Source organism: Myodes glareolus, chromosome 7 (assembly GCF_982192425.1).
Source record: "Myodes glareolus chromosome 7, mMyoGla1.1, whole genome shotgun sequence".
Taxonomy (NCBI): Eukaryota; Metazoa; Chordata; class Mammalia; order Rodentia; family Cricetidae; genus Myodes; species Myodes glareolus.
In genome coordinates this window covers 2,761,495-2,774,326 of record NC_142032.1, presented here as the reverse complement: position 1 = coordinate 2,774,326, position 12,832 = coordinate 2,761,495, and the positions used below count along the sequence as shown (strand labels likewise).

The 12,832-nt window shown below is 51.5% G+C and overlaps 1 protein-coding gene across 2 annotated transcripts in view; it reads right to left on the bottom strand.

The window, feature by feature from the left end:
- The window catches only part of Hspa12a (heat shock protein family A (Hsp70) member 12A), a 156,215-nt gene that overhangs the window by 20,432 nt on the left and 122,951 nt on the right, over nucleotides 1–12,832 (bottom strand). For both annotated transcript variants that reach the window (XM_087907728.1, XM_087907729.1), the window contains 4 exons: nucleotides 8,154–8,239; nucleotides 6,551–6,675; nucleotides 2,619–2,805; nucleotides 650–754 (listed from right to left, as the gene is read on the bottom strand). In XM_087907728.1, coding sequence (XP_087763854.1) covers nucleotides 650–754; nucleotides 2,619–2,805; nucleotides 6,551–6,675; nucleotides 8,154–8,239 — 503 coding nt within the window. The remainder of the gene's footprint in view (nucleotides 1–649; nucleotides 755–2,618; nucleotides 2,806–6,550; nucleotides 6,676–8,153; nucleotides 8,240–12,832) is intronic.

Below are 12,832 nucleotides of genomic sequence, written 5' to 3'. Positions count from 1 at the left end.
CAGTCAGGTGGTTAACAGGACTCCGGAGGAGTCTGTGTCTGGCGCCTGGCCCTCTCATTTATCTCCTTCTTCATCCACAGCAACCTGAAAACAGCTGTCTCTCTGGATTTACCTGTTATGAACATTTCATACAAATGGAATTGTGTGGTGTGGCTTTTACATATCATTTCTTTTATTTTGCAAGCTGTTCTCAGAGGTTATCCACACCGCAATACACACCAGTATTTCGTTCCCTTTATGCCCGAGTAACACTCCAGTAAGCAGACAGACACACTCGGTTATCCATCAGTTGATGGACATTGGAGTTGTTTCTGCTTTTTAGTTATTATGAATAATGCTGCTATGAACTTTCATTAAACAGTTTTATGTGCACATGTTTTCATTTCCCTTACGTGTGTGCCTAGGAGTGGGATTGCTAGGTGATGTCTAGCAATTGCTAGGTGTTTAACTTTTTCAGGAACTTCCAAATTTGTCCCAAAATGCCGAACCATTTCCCCTCCTGGCCAGCAGTGCCAAAGAACACATTCTTCTGTTCTAACCCCAGAGCCCACATCTTCTCCCTGCAGGCTGAAACCTCCGCCTAGACAGTGGGTCCAGCAACCACAGATGGCCTCACAGAAGGCTGACTGCCACCATTCCTCAGCCTCACCTTCAGGGCCTGCTCCTTAAAGTACTGCAGGGCGTACGTGAAGATTTCAAGGGCTTTGACTTTCTTGCCATTTGCGGCTGTCAGGTCTGTGTCCAGAGTGAGGTCCTGAAGGCAGAGAGAGACACACACTTGACAGCGGAAGGGGTGAAGGAGAACCGCACCTTTGGTTGCGGAAGCCGGGAGCCGCTGTTTGGAGACCAGCGGAATCTAATCCCCTATGATAGAAAGGCAGATACAGTAATGCGCCCCCCAGAGGCACCTGGCAGTAATGCCACCTTACCTTCACACACACACACACACACACACACACACACACACACACACACACACACCGAGGAACCTGGCAGTAAGGCCACCCAACTGTCTAAGAGCTCTGGCTGTTCTCTCCAGGCCCCACCATCATTGTACCTCCTTCCTTCCCTTCCTTTCCCTCTCCCTCTGTTGGATCCTCAGGAGCAGGCATCTCTGGACAACTGCAGGTCCCGGGAAGAACGGATGGGTCGCAGGTGCCAAGCCCAGTGAAATTCACATGCGACTTCCAGACACCAGTCCCCACCCCCACCCGGGAGCCCTGTGATGGCAGCTTAAATCATGCCACTTCGCTGCCAAGCAGGATGCTAGCACGCACGACTCTTTCCTTCCCCGGTGAGCTGCCAGCCAGGTCACTAAAATAGACGAGCTCCTATTTTAAGGCCGGTTCAGTCTAATCTGCTGAAAGCTAGGCATAGCTGCCTCTCTGGCTCTGCCAGAAGCCAAAGCAGCAGCTGTCCATCGTCTCTGGGTAGAGAACGCTGTGCAGAGGCCAGATGGTGAGAGGAGAGAGGTCACCAGGAAAAGGATGAATAGGGTCCCCGAGGGGAAGGGGTTAGGGCGAGAATGGAAGGCGGCCCCTGCTTGTTATTAGTGTCAGGAACAAATTAATCACTGGACATCAGACTGAAGCAGACTAAGATAACCAGGCTTTGCCTTTGTTTCAGGTAGGTAGGGCCACGCGTTACTAATGGGTCCTTGTGGAACCTTTGGGTGCACCCTAAGCCACCTACTCACACTCACTGCTCCCGGCCAGCACCCACTTCTCCATGGGTGCTGAGGTCCATGAAGCTACAGTTCACCTTGGGCTTCCACTGACCACTCCTGATAACCAGTGTGGCGTCCCACCTCGAGAAAAGGGGTGGGTCCTTTCCAGCCCAGGCTGGTCCATGGCACAGAAATGCAACCTCACCTCATATAAGCCCAGAGCCTTGGGAGGGCTAGGTGGCCACCTCTGTGCTGCCATCTGCAAATGCTGATGGAAGCTAACGTCTGCGTAGGGCTTCCCCTCCTCTGGGAGAGTCATGTATGTCTATCACCTTGATCCTTATATTCTCCCTGTGAGCAAGATGCTGTAACCATCTGCCTTTTATAAAGGAAGTATAACGAGGCACAACAACGTCACATGGCTCGGACTAAGTGTCTTGGAGGAGCCAGGGATAAATGACACTGAAACCCAGGCTATGTGGCTCAGAGTCCGTGGTCTTCAGCTAACTCCCACCTTTCCCATGAAGCTTTGCAGCAGGGCTGCCTGTTGGACCTGGGTGTCTCACAGAACATGGGCCTGCCCGGGGTTTCAGAAGTGAGGCCACTATCTTGGCATTTGGGCCTCTAATAACTGGTCCACGTGTGCTTACCCTCTCGCTTCACACACAGCAAGGTGGTAGCTCCCTATACCCATGTCACAGCTGCGATCTTCTCTGACCTGTCAGCTTTCTAAACAAAAGGAACAGCTAAACACCCGGGACATCTGCTGTCCCCTCCCCACACCAGGAAGAACTGAGTTCACAGACATCTGAGGACTGAGGAGTCATTCATTCCAGGCTGCTTCCAAGACCCAGGCAGACAGGCATTAATTTCCATTTAGGGAAAACCTGGGGGACTCCAGTTGAAGATCCCACACACTGAGGTCCCTTGCTCTCTAGAGAGGCCAGCTCACCCCTGTGGTGTGGAGTTTCATCTTGAACTTCTCCAGGTACAGCCACTGCTTGGCCTCGTTGGGGTCCAGGTCGTGGTAGAAGTCCCTGGCGGCGTACCCAAAGCTGTGGAATTTCCTCTCTGGCGTCAGCAAGATAGTGGTCGGGGTCTTCTGGTTGGAAACGCCGGGGTCACCTCCTTCCCATCTCCTGTCACCAAGGGAAAGCAGAAGTTTCGGGTGTTTGAAAACCCCAGTCCAGTCAGCATAGCGGGGCTGAGGGCCTACTGTGTGTATGTCTGTCACTGATGTGAGCATTTGGACCCACTCCGTATCAGCTAGCATCTAGACACGCCTCGGTCAGAATGAGAAGAGGCAAAAACCAGGTTCTTACTCACAGTAAGTTCTGTGTTCTCTTTCACTCAGTGTTTCCTGAGCAGCTTCCATGTCACATGTTGGTGACATGGGGCAGTGCTGAGTATGTTCGGTGTTTCCTGAGCAGCTTCCATGTCACATGTTGGTGACATGGGGCAGTGCTGAGTATGTTCAGTGTTTCCTGAGCAGCTTCCATGTCACATGTTGGTGACATGGGGCAGTGCTGAGTATGTTCAGTGTTTCCTGAGCAGCTACTACGTGTCACACGCTGGCAACACAGGGGGCCGTGCTGAGTATCTTTCAACCTTCCAATTACTCAAAGTCTGCAAAATCACACATTTTGTTTTTCATTTGTAAGCACTCGGCAGCATCTGTTGAGACCGAGCTGGCTGGAATTCTCTTCTAAATAAGATGGGTGTGAGAAAACGCATCCGACCTTTCTGACCAGGTGAACCGAGGAGCTCAGGGAAATGTCCTGAGGGGCCAGAGAAGGCAGAAGTAGCGACTGGAGGGGCCCAGGAGACAGGACTCAGGATAGAATGGGGAAAGGAGAGAATGATTAGATCTCAGAGGGAAGGCCACTCCAGGCTGCTGTGAGGTGAGCTGGCCCGGGCAGCCAAGTGCTGGTGTTGGTCAGACAAAACGTGGGTCCACGAGAAAAGGTGCCATGTAAACTAGAAGGGGAGGACTGAGCTGGGAACGCATCAGGACCAGACTGGAGAGAACCTTGCAGAGTTGGATTACATCTGTGAATAATGGGGGTCACTGAAAGCCTAAGGGACAAGAGACGCTGTTGTTGAGAACAAACTGAACCCCGAGGATTGGAAGCCAGGAGGCAGGTGTGGAGTCAGACCCAGCCTGGGGCAGAGCTGAAAGAGACATAAGAAAGGGGTGAATGCCAAACAAGTCCAGAGGGAGAAGGCGGCCAATGGCCATTGTGATGAGGAGCCCAGGGGACCCTGGAGAGGGGAGCACAGATAGGGACCTGGAGTACTGGGGAGGAGTGTGGGGAGCACCCAGAAGAGCACACGCATTCAACTGGAGGGAAAGGCCCTGGACACAGCTCCCATAGCTCAGTGACAGGCACAGTGACAAGATGGGTGGAACACTAAGGGAATCTTCAGGACTGGCCAGTTATAGACTCAGAAGGCGACAGAGGAGGGCACAGGGAGACAGACACGGATACGCAATGGAGCAGGGGTGGGGTCAGGTCAACCCCAGGGAAGTTTCCTTCTCCAGGACAGAAGGATAAACAAACTCCAGGGAAATGGTGCAGGGAGGACAGGTCACTTGTGCTTCTCTCTTTGGGGCCCCAGCCTTCTAGAAGCCAGGACTGCCAAGGGCCTGCATTGTCCCCTCCACTTCTAAGCCCAGATCTGGGAGCCTCAGCTGGAGACTCAGTGCCAGACACTGGTCCAGTCCAATAGAAGAGGGAGCAGCTGTGGCCTAGGCTGAGTTCCAACCTGTTCTCGTGAGCATCCCTGCCTTCAGCATGAAGAGGCCATCACAGGGCAGAGGGGTGCCTCCCTCCTGAGGGACTTCTGCTCAGATGGTTCTGGCATTGCCCTGGCTAGCTACCCAGCCAGGATGCATGTTCTGCCACAGGCTGAGTGCCCTGTGACTGAATGGGGACATGGGGTGATTTCTAGGCTAGGTAGCTCTGTTCTCTGCTTTCTGTAAGTGCACACCCCATGAGTGTCTTCCACTCAATCTTTTATTCTTTCATTTCTATAAATTTTATACATTTACCCCCCACCATTGTGTATGTGCGTGTGAGCGTGCACACACACGCACACATCCATACACAGGTCAGAGGTAAACATTGATATTTTTCTTAATTGCCCCACGTTATTTTTTGAGACAGGGTGTCTTACTGAACAAGACACTCACCAACCCCCAGCACCAGCTGGTCGGTGAGTTCCACACCTCATCACTGTGCCCGGCTTTTCCACGGGTGCCAGGGATCTGAACTCGCAACCTCACACTCGCACAGAGATCTGAACTCGCGACCTCACACTCGCACAGAAAGCACATTATCCACTGAGCCACCACCCCGGGCCCTGGAGCCTCTTGATGGCATCAGCCTCACGCTGAAACACCTCTGGTTTTCGAGAGAAAGTGGGGCTTCGTGAGGCTTGCTTGACATTTGATATGTGGAATGCTGTTGCCCTTTACCAACTCCTCCACAGAGTCGAGGAAAAATAACCAAACAAAACCCCAACAACTCTTCACATTTTAAGTAAGGCTATAATTTTGTGCTTGGCCATGAGGTGGATGTCCTGTGTGCTGTGAATATATGTTCTTCCCATTGGTTGGTAATTAAAGTTGCTTTGGCCTATGGTAAGACAGAATATAGCTGAGTGGGAAATCCAAACAGATATACAGGAGAAGAGCAGGGTTGAGAGGAATGCGAGCCAGCTACCCAAGAAGGAAGATGTCAGCAGTAGCCTAAGAAGAAAGAAGCCAGAACACAGGTAACACCACGGCCACATGGCAATACACAGATCAAGCAGAAATAGGTTAATTGATAAAAGAGAGATAGCCAGTAATAGCCCGAGCCATTTATTTAAGCAATCCTATTTAATATTTGCCTCTCAGTGATTATTTCATAAGCGGCTACGGGACTGACCGGTTGGGGGAGAAACAGGACCAGTGGGACCAGGGGAGACAGAGAGAAAGCTTGCAGCTGCAGGGCCACAATTACAGCTGTCCCCACCCAGGGCACAGGCAGCCTGCTGCAGAACGGACACCTGGTAGACAGGGCTTGACGTGAGCCCCTTTTACAAGGACTTTAGACAAACAGCTGAAGACTCACACTAGGAAGGGCGACTAAATCTCACAACCAACCCCGTTACAGGCAACCTAGGCCCAATCCTGGTGCGTGCTACATCACTTCCTAGTTGGAAAATCAGTCATAAATCCTTCCAAAGCTTCGTGAGGATGTTTGAAGCCTGGAAGAGCTGGCGATGAACCCCACAGACTGAGGTGTGAGGGCCAGGCTGAGGCGTGCATGAAGGATGCCCTAGGGCTCTTTGGCCTAAGGTCACCAGCCTGAGGTCCACCTTCCTTGCTTTCCCAGGTGTTTTCAGCACATGGAGGAGCTGGCACCTCCCTGCTTACATTTTTGTGTATGCTGATTTACTCCACAAAAAAACTCATTAGATAAAAACTCATTAAATTTGTACAAATAACACATGAGGTAGATGCTGCCTTTTTTCCTACCTCAAAAGTGAGGAAACAGAGGTGATATGGTTCAGTCATTGCCTGGGGTTACACAGCAAGGGGCTGAGCTGGCCCATGGATCACCTCTATCACAGATCCCACATAGGGCAGCTCCTGGCTCCTCTCACCTGGGCTAAACCCTGGAATCACTTTGGCTGGGACTCAGTCATACTGTATAGACCCTCCCCAAACTAACTATATAAGAACTTTAACCTGTAGTCTCGATGTGAGGGAGTAGCACAGGCAGTCTAGACCTGAATCCAAAGCATTCTTCTCAAGCACCAGTGACTGGCCCTACCCCCAAGTGGACATGGGTGGGGTGACCAGGCCACGCGGTGCCCTCCCTGGGTGGGACTCACCTCATCACGTGGATGCATTCTGGCTCCTTGGTAAAGCTGTAGGCATAGCCGCTGGATGTGGTCCCAAAGTCGATGGCCACCACCACCAGAAACGTCTGCTCTTCTGAGACCGGGTCAGCATCGTTCTGCAAGGGCACAACAAAGGTACTAAAGGGTGAGGACCAGGGTCAGGGTCTGCATTGTTCCGCAAGGGCACAGCAAAGGTACTAGCGGGTGAGGACCAGGCCTCACCTTTTGGAAGAAACCTCTACCCTGCCCGGTTTGCCATTCGCTGCAGTTGGTATCGCCCAGCTCAGCCTCAGCTCCCACCTGAGTGACCCAAAGAAAGATGGAGACCCCCCCAAATCGGGGTGCAGGCCAACTGTTTGAGGGTGCTACCCACAGACCCTTCCTTCTCAGCGGTGCACTGTGGTAACTATGGAAATGCTGCCATGGGCAGAAGCCCAACTGAGTGGCTCCCTGTGTGGACACCATCGCCCCACTGTTACCGTCCCCAGCTCCCTCTGCAGAAGCCCTGCCGCCACTCAGAGCACGCTCCAGTGCCTGCTCTATCTCTGCAGTGCTTTCTTTACGTGGACAGGGGCCTCCATGGTGACTCTGTCCAATCCTACATACCTATAGTATGACCTCATATGACCTCAGAGCCCTAGGCTCATGCTCACAGATGCCCCTCATCTGGGAGGCCACTCGAACAGGCCACCTCAGGTACCCCAGCTTTTTTTTTTCCCCTAAAGGAATGTAGACTTACTTTTCTTCTGTTTTAATCCCCGAAGAACACCAAATGATAAATCCAGGCCAACTTTGGACCAGGTTACTCTAGCTAAATTGGGGGTGCAAACACTACCACTGGCCTCCCTTCTCACGGCCTCCAAGTGCTCCCCCAAGGAGCAAAAGGTACAAAGTCTGACTCTCATGGGACCAGGCCCACAGGTCACTACTTCCTCCGCTGTACTCAGGATGTGGCCAGAACTATGGGAGTCTTCCAGATAGAGACAGAGACTCCTGAGTGTGAGCCGCTTGCAGTGAGAGAGCTGGGGGCGAGCAAAGCAAGTCAGCAGCCCCTGGTGAACGGGGGCTCCCATGTGCTCCTCATCGACCTTCGTGGATGCGAACAGCGAGTGCAAAGCTTCCCTCCTGTGGGCCGCCCCTACACCCCCTCTTCCCTTGTACTTGAGGACCGTGGAGGGCAAGAACCTATCCCCCCAGACCAGAGGCTGCTCAGATCTCTCCAAGGAAAATCAGGAAAGAAGCAATGCCCTAGTCATGGAGAGAACCTCTGTGGACAGAGCCACTGCAGTTCACCAATTCATCCCCAAGACACGGTGCTTCCTTACAGGAAGCTGCCTTGCCACCTCTAGGCTCTGGTCTCTCGAGAGCTGACGCCTCTTTCTGCTCATATTATTCCCCAGGCTAGTGCCATAGCGCTGAAAGCCTTTCTGGGCCCAGGGTACGGAATGGGTTTGATTGACAGAGTGCACATGCTACCACCACATCCATGTGCACCCAACAACAGGACGTGAAGGACGGCCTAGCAGCCTGCGGCAGGAGAGAGAAAGCAAAGGCAGTCAACACAGGCGCATGTGCATGCACACTTACTCCTTACCAAGATATGGGAAGGGGACAGAGGTGTTATTCCTGTGTCCCCAAGACTCCGGGCCGGAGAGGGATATGCAGATGTGGGAGCCGTTTCTGAAAGGAAAGACAAAAATTAGATTTTTAAAAAGGGACATGGGCCAGCCCAGGGAGCAGAAATGAGGCCTATGTGACTTTGCTCTCCACACAGAGGTTCTTGGAAGTCTGCTACTGTGCCGAGTAGGGCAAGATCCCAGCCATGAAGACACGGTGTCCCTGCACAGGTTAACACCTTGTGCTTGGCCTTTAGAACTTGGACAACTGGATATCCCTACCCCTTTCCTCTAAGTGGCCACCAGGCCTGTCATTGTCACACACACACACACACACACACACACACACACCGTTAAATAGAAGATACTGCTCCGTTCCTGGAAGAGCTCAGCTCCAGGGCAGGAGCTTTGTAATGGGGACCCCAGAGTGGACAGGGGCAGCCTGGATCCTCTGCAGTAGAACGTGGTCCTCTGAGCAAAGCAGCCGTCATCTTCATTGCATCAGCTGTAGCTGTCTGCCCACCTCGGTGGGGCCTGTCGGTTCTTAACGTTCCCTCAGAGAACAGGGATTGTGCTCTCACCTGAGAGCCCAGCCTTCCCTCCCAGCATGTGTATGCCACTCTGCCCTTATCGCAGTGACCTTGGGGTCTTGGGAGTGCTGGGGTACACAGGCTGGGGACCTGGGGGATCTTCCAGTGTGGCTATAGAGAAGCCATCATCCCCGTGCTGGGTGGCTGCTGTGTGGTCACCCAGGTTCTTGTAAGTGACCCCTCACTCACGCAGTGTAAACCCAATAAACTCATTTCCCCACTTTGGTCTTCGGTGGAACCATGTATCATCACTGGGACTTTATTTTTATTTATTTATTTACATATTGGTCTGGTTTTTCGAGACAGGGTTTCTCTGTGCAGCCTTAGCTGTCCTGTCACTCACTTGTAGACTCTTATAAAGGGAGATGGATGTTGTTTACGTCTCCCCAGGGAAGGACTTATTGCAACAATGTCAGAGACGTGCCGATTTTCACGTATTCTGGAAGAGCATCTATAGTCCTCAGGCTCCCAAAGGTGCATGGGACACCCCCATCCCAGGGTCAACAACTCCTGGCCACAGAACATGGGACATGAGTTCAAACTCCGAGGGACAGCATCTGATGGTGATGTACCGCCTGCCACCTTCTTCTACTACAAGAATCTAGAGATAAGAGAATTCGTGTCTTCAGGGGTCCTGAAGGTGTCCAACATTTGCGGGGTGGTGTGTAGGAGCCAAAAGGTTAGCTTCCCTGGCCCTGGGATACCGGGGACACTAAGTCAAACCAAAGGACCAATGACAAAGCATAAATACCATGTTGTCCTGGCTCTGTTACAATGCTTCAAGTACAGACAGTTGCTCTGGAGTAGTCTCAGAGGCCCCCAGCGACAAGACACTGTCCCTGGTCAGTGCTTGAAGACTCCACGGTGCCCTCATGCCCACTGCCCAGGGCTGGCAGGGCCCCAAAGCAACCAGGCAAAGCCCAGAAGCTACCAACCAATCAGAAAAACATAACCAGATGCCGCACGCCCACCAGTACCAGGGGCCAGGCGTTACTCTGACGCCTGAATACATTGCTAGTTTAGTGCACAGCTTAATTCCATGTAGGCGGTGGGTGGGTCGGCTTTATCTGGGAAAGGCTCTCCCCTTTGGGGGAGCATGAGGAATAGCTCCATCTGCTAAACCACTTTGTGTTAATCCCAGGCTCTTGCAGGATATTTTTTTTTTTCTCTACTTGGTGGGATTTCAAACAACGTCATCTCAGTGGTTTGTGAACAGACTGCGGAGTGGAACGGATCATGAAAAAGCAAATGGGAAGCTTTGAATCTGCAAGTCACCTCCTGTCTGTGAGCTCATGGCCTTTCTCTTCACCGGAGGCTCAGCGAGTGTGGGAGAGGATGGCCGGCTTCAGCAGCCAGCAGACCAAAACTACCATGAAAGCGGGGTGTGGGAGCACACACCTGTGAGCCAAGGATGGGCAAAGCACAGGCAGGTGAGTTTCTGTGAGCTTAAAACCAACTGGTCTACCAAAAATATAATATAATATATATATTACAATGAGATGCTACCTCACCCACAAGGAGGAACATAATTTTTAAAGGGAAAGAAGAACAAGTGCAGAAATCGGAGCTCTCGTGTGTCGCTGGTGAGAATGTAAATGACGCAGCTGCTGTGGAAAACAGTTTGGCGGCTCCTCGAAATGTCAGCTACGATCCAGCAATGTAACTCCTGGGGACTTGGAAACAGACTCACAGAGAGACGAGCACGCGAATGTCCATTGCAGCGGTACTCACAATAACCAAGCGTTAGGAACAAACTCACGAGCCGAACAACGAAGGAGTGGGGAGCAGACTGCGGCTCAGTCAACACGGTGGAGTAGCATTGGCAACATCACTACCACGTGCAAAGGGAAGGCCATTCCTATACACACTGTAACCCCAGTGGACCAGGAAACTAGTGAAAGGGCAAGCAGTGTGTAATTTCACCTGTTTGACCAATCCAGAATAGGCAAAAATCCAAAGGGATAGGAAGTAGATGAAAGGTAGCCAGGAATTATTGCTCACTGAGCCCAGAGTTCTTGACTGGGACAAGGAAAGTTTTGCAAATAATTAGTGACACCGTGGTACCGTGTTGTGAGTATAAATCATGCTGTTCAACTAGCTGCACATTTTAAAACCGTTTCAATGGAAAATTCTGTGTTATGCATACTCTAACATAACAACAATATTTACGAAAAACTCATCTTGGCTGGTGATGTACCTCAGCTTGGAGATGCTGGCCTAGCGTGCACAGTGTCCTGGGTTTGATCCCCAGCACCACAGAGTGACTGGAGTCTGTAATCCCAGTGCTGTGAAGGTAGAGAGGCTGGAGGATCAGATGTTCAAGGTCCTCCCCAGCCCAGGCTACATGGGGCAGCCTGGGCTACTTAAGGCCTTGTTTAAAAGCAAAACCTCAACTCGTCTTAGTCATCAGAGGACACAATATTTCCTGTACCTATTAGTTCCCATGTCCCAGGGTGCTTGAAAAGAGAGGGACGTACACTTGGCTGGAGCAATATTTTGTTTGTGATCTAACAAATAAAGCTGGCCTGAAGAGCAGGGTGCAGAGCTAAACCACTGGTTAGCCATGGAGGTCAGGCAGAGGTGGGCAGGAGACAGAGGCCGGGAAATCTGTGAGTTCAAGGCCACCCTGAGATTGAACCTGTCTATAAGAGAAACAGAGCTCACACAAAGGTGATCCCAGCACTTGGAAGTCACAAGTCTTTAATGTCAGCACTAGGAAGGTGGAGACAGGAGCGATGCGGCTGGGTGGAGAGAGGAATCTAAGGCAGGAGGAGACAGGAACTCAGGGCAGTCTGAGGCTGCATAGAGACAGCTTTCAGTCTGAGGATTTGTAGAGACAGGATCGCCCCTTTCAGGCTGAGCATTGGCAGAGGTGAGAACTCTCGAGTGGCTGACTGTTCTGCTTCTCTGACCTTTCAGCTTTCACCCCCTAATATCCGACTCTGGGTTTTTATTATTAAGAACAATCAGGATTTGTGCTACACTTAGCTTCTCAGCTAGTCCACAGAACATCCCCAGCTTTGTGTATCTCTGAGCTCAAGGCACCCTGTTCCATAAAAACTAGGGGATTCCTCTGTCTCCGCCTAGGGGCCCAGGCAGGCAGTCAACCCAATGGCTCCATTTTATATGCGACCCCTGGGGTAACCTCAGGAGAGTTGCCATCCACCCGGAAGCTACCCTCTCTCCACCTGCTCCCTCGAAGGCCTGAGGCCATGTGTCCACATTTGCACAGAAGGTCTTGGAAGACACCAAACATCTAATTGCCCAGAAAATCTGGTGCTGGCAATTAGCAAACAAGCTAGTGCGCACAGGCGATGCATCCACCCTGCTGTTGCCTGGTTCTAATTATCCCATCACTCAACCCTTCTCGAGCATGGCTTTGTCCCGCTGACATGCAGAACGGCACACGTCCAGCCATGCAACGAACATGCACATGCCTTGGGACCTCAGGGGACACCAGGATATACAGAGGGGAAAAAAAAAATCAAGAGGCGGTTCCCCTCCTCCCCTCCCCCACTGCATATGGCACAGTATTAAAAAAAATCATTTGACTTGCTGATCACTTTCCAGGTCTACAGGCAGCCGAACTCCATGGACCTCTTCCATTAGAAACTGAAAGTCAGCTGCAATGCGCAGATTTCAAAACGATCTGCAGAGATGGGGTGGGGTGGGAACGTTTTCACAGAGACGTGCGAAACACTTCAAAACTCCATGGGGGGCGATGGGATGGAATGTCTATGGTATTCCCTGGGGGGTAACAGTGAAACGCTTAATTCCTGTGCACAGAACTGACTTCTTTCATGCTGTATACAAATAAGGATAACTAAACACACACACTCACACACACACATACACACACACACACACACACACACACACACGGACTGATGGAGGAGGGTTATCTGTCTATTGTGTTATTTTCATTGGTCAATAAAGAGACTGCCTTGGCCCTTTGATAGGACAGAAAATTAGGTAGGCGGAGTAAACAGAACAGAATGCTGGGAAGAGGGCAAAGAGGCAGACGCCATGGAGCCAGACACCAGGTCAGACATGCTGAATGTTTCCCG